The sequence below is a fragment of the Trichechus manatus genome, unplaced genomic scaffold (assembly GCF_000243295.1).
Source record: "Trichechus manatus latirostris isolate Lorelei unplaced genomic scaffold, TriManLat1.0 scaffold00040, whole genome shotgun sequence".
Taxonomy (NCBI): domain Eukaryota; kingdom Metazoa; phylum Chordata; class Mammalia; order Sirenia; family Trichechidae; genus Trichechus; species Trichechus manatus.
Genome location: NW_004443976.1, coordinates 8,954,164 through 8,963,605, shown reverse-complemented (window position 1 = coordinate 8,963,605; position 9,442 = coordinate 8,954,164). Strand labels below are relative to the sequence as shown.

Genomic DNA, 9,442 nt, shown 5'->3' with positions numbered 1-9,442 from the left:
TTTTAGTTTTTTTTGGCCAGTGGCTCTGTTGAACAGTCTGTGGGTCTGTGGTTAAGTTTTCATAGAAAGAGACTGGAATTCAGTATAGCACCCCCAGAGAAGGCTCCTGGCCTGTAATCATCATGCTGGTTTAACGTTCCTCAGTTACTACCTGGGGATGAAGAAGATTTAATCCAATACTGATTTCCTCTTTGATTTCTTGAAGCGTAGTCCTAGTGGCGTGACTAAAGTAAATTTTACTACAGCAGCATTTCTCAAATGTTGTGGTCTCAGGATCTTTCACACTCTTAAAACTTATTGAGAACCCAGAGAGTTTGTTTATGTTGGCCAAATCTACTGATATTTATCATATTAGAAATTAAAACTGAGAAAACTTAAAAATACGTATTAATTTATTTCAAATAGCTATTAAATCCATTACATGTCGATTTAGACAACATATATTTTATGAAAAATGCCTATATTTTGCACATAAAAAATGGAGTGAGAAGAGTAGCATTGTTTTTCATTACTAAAAATCTCTTTTATGTCTGGCTTAACAGAAGACAGCTGGATTCTCACGTCTGCTTCTGTATTCAATCCATTGCTCTATGTTATTTTGGTTAAAGTAAATGTAGAAAATCTGCTTTTCACAGCTATGTAATCTGGAAAAGGAAAGGGTATTTTAATAGCTTTCTCAAATAATTGTGGATACTCTTCTTTGATGCTATGCCAAAACTTGACAGGTGGTAGCTTTTTAAAGGCTAGTTGTGAAGTTGAATCTCGTATTAACGACGTACTGTCTCACATTGCAATCCATGGGTCTGTCCTGCACTCTGACTGGCTCTTTTATCCATGTATGAACATCACACATCGGTCATTTAGAAAATATTGGTTCATTGAGTCATTCAGAACTTCAAATGTTGACACTTTCTGTTATACGATAGAAAAAAAATCACGTTCATTTATATCAGCACTAATCTCATCAGAAAATTCTTTAAGTATTAGGAATCTGTCAAGCTTAGGGTGGCAACTACAAGTTTTGAGAAATTCTAATTTTTGCTCTAAAGCTCAAATTTATCATTACTCACAAATACTGTCAGTTGTTTTGATTGAAGTGACAAGCACAGTTTGTTCCTTTTCAAAAATGTTGTCTGCCAAATACCCAAGTCTGAGTAACTATAGTTTGTCTGTTTGTCACTCTTTTGAGCAAAAATGGTGCTTCATGAATAAAATGCCTAGTTCAGCTTGCAGCTCAAACAACTAACTGCACGTGTGCTTTTCCTCAGGACAACCATCAAACTGGTATGTGACTTTTGGTATATAGCAGGAGTGATTTATTGAGGACTTCCTATTTTAGCACACAGAATATTAAAAAGATGTTGTAGAGTGGAGATTGAATAAAACTATTATTTTTTACTGCTGTGAATTTTAAGTCATTTTTAAGTGAAACCAGCTTTTAAATTTTTAAATTTAATTTTACTTTTTATTAGTGTGGGTGTATGGGCTGTAAAGATTACAGTGAGTACTAGTACAGTTAAAGGAGACCTGGTGGTGCAGTGGTTAAGACTTGGCTGCTAATGAATAGGTCAGCAGTTCAAACCCACCAGCACTACATGGGAGAAAGACGTGACAGTTTGCTTCAGTAAAGATTACAGCCTTGGAAACCCTATGGGGCAGTTCTACTCCGTCCTATAGGATTACTGTGAGTTGGAATCAACTTGACAGCAACAGGGGTTTACTAGTACAGCTGGGTACCATGCCTTGATTTGTAATAGGTGCCAGCAGTTTTATCCAACCTTATTTTTGCACCATTAAGTCAACACAGTGAAGAAAGAAAATAACATCTTAGTATTACCATGAAATGGGGGCATTGGTGGTTCTGCAGTAGAATTCTTCCCTTCCATGCCGGAGACTGGGGTTCTATTCTGGCCAATGCACCTCATGTGCAACCACCACCCATGTGCCACAAGGTTTCAGTGGAGCTTCCAGACTAAGATGGACTAGGAAGAAAGGCTTGGTGATCTACTTCCAAAAATTCACCAGTGAAAACCCTATGGATCACAATGGTCAGATCCACAACCAATCATGAGTATGGCACAGGACCTGGCAGCGTTTTATTCCATTGTGCAGGGTGGCCCTGAGTCAGGCAGACTCGATGCGCTAACAACAACAACATTATTACGAAACTTGTTTCGATCTAATGTACCTCCTGAGAGATTCTTGGGGATCTCCAAGAATCTGTGGCCACACTTTGAGAACTGTTGCACTATATAGTATGAGGGTATCTTGGCAAGTTACAGGTTTATGCCCTCATATTATTTAGCTTGACTAGTCCAGATCGACTCAATGGCACGCAACAGTTTTAAGCTCGTGCTCAAAGTGTTGATGGAAGGCTTGTTGCTATTAGTTGCCGTCGAATCAATTCCAACTTATGGCAACTCCACATGTGCAGAGTAGAACTGCTGCATAGGGTTTCAAGACTGTGACGTTTTCAAAACCAGATCACCAGACCTTACTTCCCAGGCACCTCTGGTTAGGTTTAAATCACCAACTTTCAGCTGGTAGAGGGAATACGATTTTTTTGTTTTTTGGTGTCAGACAATCTGCTTTATAATTTGAGTTTTTTATCTTATCTTAAATTCCACACCAGAAATATTTACCCTGGTGCTTTTTTTTTTTTTTTTTGGTGGGGGTGGGTGTGGGGAGATCTGATTTTTTGCAATGACCTCAGGGTGATGTTTGAGAACCACCAGTTAAAAGCACAGTTTTGCTTTTCTGAAGTCATTCTTTGGAAAACCATGACACAGTACTGTTGGTTGTACAGAAAAATATTTTATGCAAATATTTCTTAATTTTAGTGGTCATATGATTATTTATAAAGTGTATTCTCTTACCAAAATTTAAGATGCCACTAATAGCAAGACAAACTATTTTATATTTCACAGAGAAAGAAAAAAATGCAACTAATTAAACTGTGATACTCCATTCATTGATTATAAGATGTACGCCAATTTAAGAGAGAACATTTTGTTAAAAATGTAAATAAAATTAAAATTGATAAAATATATGCTTCCTATTTAGGAAGTGTGCTATATTCGTTTGTGGTAGTGATACAAAGCAGTGTTTCTCAAACTTTAGGAGTCCCTTGGTGGCACAAATGGTTAAGTGCTTGACTACTAACCGAAAGGTTGGCAGTTCAAACCCACCCAGAGAAGCCTCAGAAGAAAGGTCTGGCGATCTGCTTCCGAAAGGTCACAGCCATGAAAACCCTATGGAGCAATTCTACTCCACAACACACGGGGTCTCCATGAGAAGGAACTGATTTCATGGCAAGTAGTTACTAGTTTTCTCAAACTTTAATGTACATGTGAATCCAGTTTGGAATCTTGTTGAAATGTGTATTCCTATTCAGTAGTTCTGGGGTAGGGCTTGAGAATTTCTCAGCTGATGTAGCTGGTTCATGGATCACAGCTTCATAGCAAGGATATAAAGTTATCTTTTTAAAAAAATCTAAGAAAAAAATGTATCAATGTAAATAAAATATTAAGTAAATGAATAGTACTGGTGTTAAGTGGGTATTTCAAAAAATTCGTGACAGTAGAAAAAACCTGAAGTTAAGATTAAAATAACTAATCATTGAACTATATTTTTAAGCTTCATTAAAAAACAAGACTCTACCAGTTTTCAGAAGGAGGTTTCTGTCCTTCTACACATGAGTCTAATGATGACACAGAGCACGTCTCATAATTGTACTACCTAATGATGTTTGAATTTTCTCAGCCATGTTCTTTCAAAGGTGTTGCCCAGACTGCTTGAACACCTCCAGGAACAACCCTTTCTGTTTTGGCCAGGTTTGACAGGCTAAAGTTTCTTCTCGCTCTGAGCTAGTCATCTCTGTAACTTCAGGATGATTAAATCTCATTTAAGCTCTGGGTGGCAACAAAACAAGTCCAAATCTTCTTCTCACAAGACAACTCTTCACCCATTTGATGACTGCTCTTGTGTTCCCCTTAGCTCTGTCTTCTCCAAGCCAAATAGCCCCAACTGCATCTTCATCTGTTTCTTGCACGATGTGTTTCCGAATCTCGTTTACCCCGAGTCACTCTGCGCTGAACCCACGCCTGTTAATCTCTCTGAAAGTGTGATATCCAAACAACATGGCACCCTCCATCAGAGTGAGTCCCTCATCTCTTTTGACCTAGGTACGATGCCTGAGGTGGTGATTGCCCTTCTGGTAGCCGCATCACACTGCTGACTCACTGCTCACTGTCAAGCAAAGCCCCTCAATCCTCCCTGTGCATGCGGTTGCTAAGTCAAATCTCCCTATATTTATTCAACCGTATTTTGGGACCCAAGGGTAAAACGGTTAATTCTTGGCTGTTAAATTTTGCCTCGTTCAATGTGACTCAACTCTCTTGGTGTGACTCATAGTGTCCCCTGGGCTGTACCCCCATAAGTTCCTTTAATTAACCTCTTCTTTTTTCTGAGAGCATGACCTGTTCCAACGCTGCACAGAGGGGTCCCTTCAACCACTCCTCTGTGCCTGTCTCTAAGGGTCTTCCAATGGAGACAGACGCCCCAGCCCACCGGACCTCCATCTCCCCCTTTTAAATCCTTCTTACCCTCTCTCTGTTTGTTGTCAATGGATCACAACATCCCTTTCCTGGGAATTTCCCAGCCACTGTCTCTTGTCAGCAACAGTGCGGTTGTGACTCAATTATACTTGAATGTTTTCTGGTCTTAACTCATCAAAATCACCTCTAACGAACCCACATTTTTTGGGGGAAAGGATATTGCTTGTTCCTCTGTTTATTACTACCCTGAGGAGAGTTTGCATTGATCCTGCCCTACTCTGTTAGCACTGCTTGTAACTAAAGGCACAGCTGGGTGAATTCAGGGGCACAGACTCTGCTCAAGAAACAGCAACATCAATCTGTGTGTGAAGACTCACTCTTGACCTTATGAACATCATGCTCTGGGCCAACTAATATATCATCCTGGAGCTTGCACATCAAATAAAGTTCTGTACTGCATTTTCACACCTTTTGGTATAAAAGGTAAGCAAATTTGGGAAGCCATTTTCTTTTGATAAAAGCCTGCATATTTTGTGATCTGCCTTCAACAATACTTAAGTAATTGATTGCAGTTCAGCCAATTTCAGCTCCTTATGAGTGTGGCAAGAATGAAAACATGAAAAACAATGTTTGCTAGTTACAGTTATTGCAATCAAGATCCAGATGAATGCAACTCTTACCTTCTTGATCAATCCTTCAGGAATGAAGTGTCTTCATGAAGATGATTCAGGGAATCAAAAACCAGCAAGCAAGCAAACAAACAAACAAAAACAAATGAGCTACAAAGAGTTTACGTAAATATAGAAACTGCATTTGTTCCAAGTTTATCTACATTTAAATAGGTGCACAGTGGACAGTGCGGGTGGAAATTAATTCGCCATTTTGCATTTACTTTCTGATAAACCAGCATTCTTTAAATAACTGGTAAATGACAACATTTATAAGCACTTTTCTGAGTACCTTCTGCATGCAAAGTACCTGCCAGATCCTTAAAGGGTGTGTGAAGAGGAATATGGTACAAGCTCTGTCCTCCCTATTGGAATGTCAGATTTAGTTAGGGTTAACAGAAATGCTCAAATAAATCTTCGAACAAGGAAGAATAAGAGTAAAAATAATTCTGCAAGCGTATAAAATGAAATATTAAGGAGATTTAGAGGGATGTTGTTTCTGGGGGAGGGGGAGCTCTGAGGGGTCAGGGGAGAAAGAAAGGAGAAGAATGATCCAGATTGCAACCTGGATGCTTCAAGCCAGTGATCAAATTCTTTTAGCAATGAGAGAAAAGTTGTGGACTGTGGGCAAAGACTTCTTTAAGAGGTCTAGGAATACCTTAAATTCTCCCAGAGAAGATTAAGGCAGGATGCTGAAAACTTAACACGGACTAAGGATTCTCAGCTCTGGAAGTTTATGACTTACTTGGTTACCTCAGGAAGCCATGAGAGTCTAAAGAACGTTCAATATAAAATTTAACTTAAACTCTACATTTATCATACATTCCTTTTGTCGAAGGCTACCTGGGTGGCACAAATGGTTAAGAGCTTGGCTACAAACCGAAAGGTTAGAGGTTTGAGTTCAACCAGAGATACCTTGAAAGAAAGGCCTGGTGATCTGCTTCTAAAAGGTCACGGCCATTGAAAACCCTATACAGCATAGGTCTACCCTAACACACATGGGGTCACTGTGAGTTGGAGTTGACTCAACAACATCTGGTTGGTTTACATTTGTGGAACCAGGAGAAAGGGTCATGAAACCCCATTTAGGCAGGAGGAAAACACTCAATACTTGGTTTACTACTCTGATTTCCTCCTATCGTCTCCTGTTCTGAGTTTCTAATAATCTCCAGCTGTATCTTAAAATTCTCACGGATTTCTCAGAAAAAGATAAATTAAAACATATTTTATTTTGAGTCCTTAGCTTAAAAAAAAAAAAAAAACTTGGCAATAGGACGTCAGATTTCTAATATCAGTTTTGTTAAGTAGCTGCTGTGGTTTCTTTGGGCTCTCATTTCCTTCTGTAAAACGAGAGATGGACCAAAAAATCTCTAAGATTCCTCTCATCTCTGCAAATCTACGATGCAGAGTTCTCTTGCTGAGATGGTAGCCTGAAATGAAACCATAATTTCAGTCTCCCTCAAATCTCCCAAAGCTGCCGTTGCTACGAAAGACACTACTGGAGATGTCTGACATGACCCTGACGAGACTCAAAACCAGGCAATAATGCCCAGACTAGGATACATGCTAAGACGAATAAAATGCTTGGGAGAGTTTCTTCCACCAATGATCTCCCAGAGATCCTGACATTAGAGGAAAAAAAAAATTAAATAATCATAAAAATTTAAAATAATAGTTAAAGACAGTCACAGAAGAGAGATAAAAAATTCATCTATTTATTTGCTATCTGAGTGGTTGAATATCGGCCTAAACAATCAGAGGATTTGCACATCATATTCGGTTATGTTCTGCATGCTTTGTTTGTTTGGTTTTTTGGTTTCATAATTACTTAGATTCTTGTCTTTTCTTCCCTGGTAAAAACTTCTTGAAAGACGGGTATCTTGTCTTGTTCATCTTGTCGTCCACATTACCCTTAGCACAGGACCTTACACATAGTAGGTCCACAGTAAAGGCTACTGTGTTGCCTTCCCTCCTTGACTGCAACCTGATCAGGCGTAATCATAGTTACATGGAACAAAAAAAGTGGGGGCTGTGAGCACTTACCTTGAGTCATTTCAGGAGTGTGGCCCCCCAGCTCTGTTTGTACTCCCAAATCTGCTAGCCCAGTGGTCTGACTTGGCTATGTTTGGGGGATCACCATTTACTCATTAGATGTAAATGCGTAGTAGCCCTGATCTCTCACTCTGGTTAAATTATTGGATAAATGACCAGCGGAGGCTGCATAATGCCAAGTCAGCTGAGTAGGGATTTTGGTGTTGGACACAGATCTTTGAGATTTAGAGAGTCCCAGAGCCTGAGAGGCACTGGGTGGAGTATTCTAGAGAAGGCCAGAGGAGGGCAGAGTCCCAGGGTGAGTGGTCAAGTGATGGATGATCAATATCATGTACAGCAACTATACCTCGTTTACCCAGCGTTGTTATGGGATGGTGTACTCCTCTCCCAGAAAGTTCCAGAAAACATAAGATTGACCATTTGACTCATCCAGTCTTACTTTTATTAGTTAAAAAATCTGTTGTAAAAGGAGAGCTTTCTAAGTAAAATGTATTATATATTGTTTTGCTTTATTTAATCCAGTATCTTGAATGGAATTTGACTTCTTCTTGATCACCCAGAGGTTCTGGGAGGTGATGTGATGAAGTCGTCAGGGTTATTAGGTCCTTAGTGGGTTTTGTTCTGCACTACTTGTTCTTAAACTGCTGTGAATTTTTGTGTTGACTTTTTAGTTTTTATATCTTCATCTTCAAGGGCAGCACCTCAGCTGTAATTTCTTTCTGTGGTTAGTCTATTTCCTTCTACTAGTCTGATTTTGCTTTTTCTAGTGCCTGGGTGGCACAAATAGTTAAGCCCTCAACTACTAGCCAAAAGGTTGGCAGTTTGAACCCACCCAGAGGCGTCTCAGAAGGCAGCCCTGATGATCTGCTTCCAAAGATCACGCACAGCCTTGGAAGCCCTATGGAGCAGTTCTATTCTGCACAGACGGGGTTGCCAAGAGTCAGAACTGACTCGAAGGCAGCTAAAGACAACAACAACAACATCAACTGGGAAACAGATTACAAAATTAAGGAATTAAGATTATGTTAAGGTAAGAGTGATTAAGCTCTGAGTGAAGCTTTAGGGACTCTAATGAAAATCCATGTTTTTTTTTTTAAGTTGCTTAGGGGCTTATTTGCTAAAATGAAAGTGATTTTTGAGTATGTAGGGACAACTGTACGTGTAGAAGTTAGTCATTTACAGCAATGCAGTCTGATCTGTTTAGATTTTGTATAACTAGTGTTTGCTGAATTGAATTGAAGAGTTTCATGTAAGTGGAGCATTCCCAAAGGATGGCTTTCGTTAGTCAAAATGAATTCGTGGGCAGAGAAGGAGCAGATAGGAACAGAACTGCCACACAGCATTTTCAAAATAGATTCAACAGAACGCTGATTCTGAGGGAAAGTGTGAAATACATGGCCCCATGGTTAAATGAGTTTAAGAAATACAGCAAAGTCTATTCCCTGTTCTTAGCAATCAGTGATCAGCAGTAGCATATTAACAGCTCTGAGAAGCCTTTTGGTAAAGAAACATGGATACCGTTTTTGTACCGGGAATTTCCCAACGTGACATGATGCTGGAGCACCGTCTTTTTCCCTGCTCCAGTACACAGGAGGGGAAGGCTGAAAGATGCATTACATACAGACGTTTGCTCTGTTTCTTAGCACCATTTGGCCCAAAAGAAAGCTGCAATGAGATATCTTTTATTCAAGGTACAGCCTTTTACACATAGCAGAATACAGATGCTCAGTAAATGTTTGTTCCAGTGAATGAATGAATCAAGAAGATTCATGGGGGAATCGGTGTTGAAAAAGGACTGAAGTGATAAGCCAGAAAAGAATGGATTCGAATACTTAGTTTCACTTAATAATAGCAGTTAGCATTTATTAAGAACTCACCAAGTGCCAGTCTTTTATCCATATCGTTTCATTGAAGAGTCAATAGTTCTGTGAGATAGGTGTTAATATCATTCGCATTTTATAGTGAAGGAAACTGAGCCATTAGAATTTTTTTTTTAAGTAACCTATCGTAGGCCATACAACTAGTAAGTGATAGAAATGGAATTCAAACCCTCTCTGGCTCTTACTTTTGGAAGAACATCATTTTTGAGTGCCTACTCTGTATGGTCCGTACACATCTGTCAGTTTTTCATACTGTGGTGGCTTGTGGGTTGTTATGATGCTGGAA

The 9,442-nt window shown here is 39.3% G+C and overlaps 1 protein-coding gene across 1 annotated transcript in view; it reads right to left on the bottom strand.

Annotated features, from left to right (window-relative positions):
• Positions 1-7,277, bottom strand: part of LOC101351758 (myosin-13) — a 188,509-nt gene extending 181,232 nt beyond the window's left edge. Inside the window, 1 exon segment of the mRNA XM_012555451.2 lies at positions 7,268-7,277. Within this exon segment, the coding sequence (XP_012410905.2) occupies positions 7,268-7,277 (10 nt within the window).
• Positions 7,278-9,442: the final 2,165 nt, after the last annotated feature.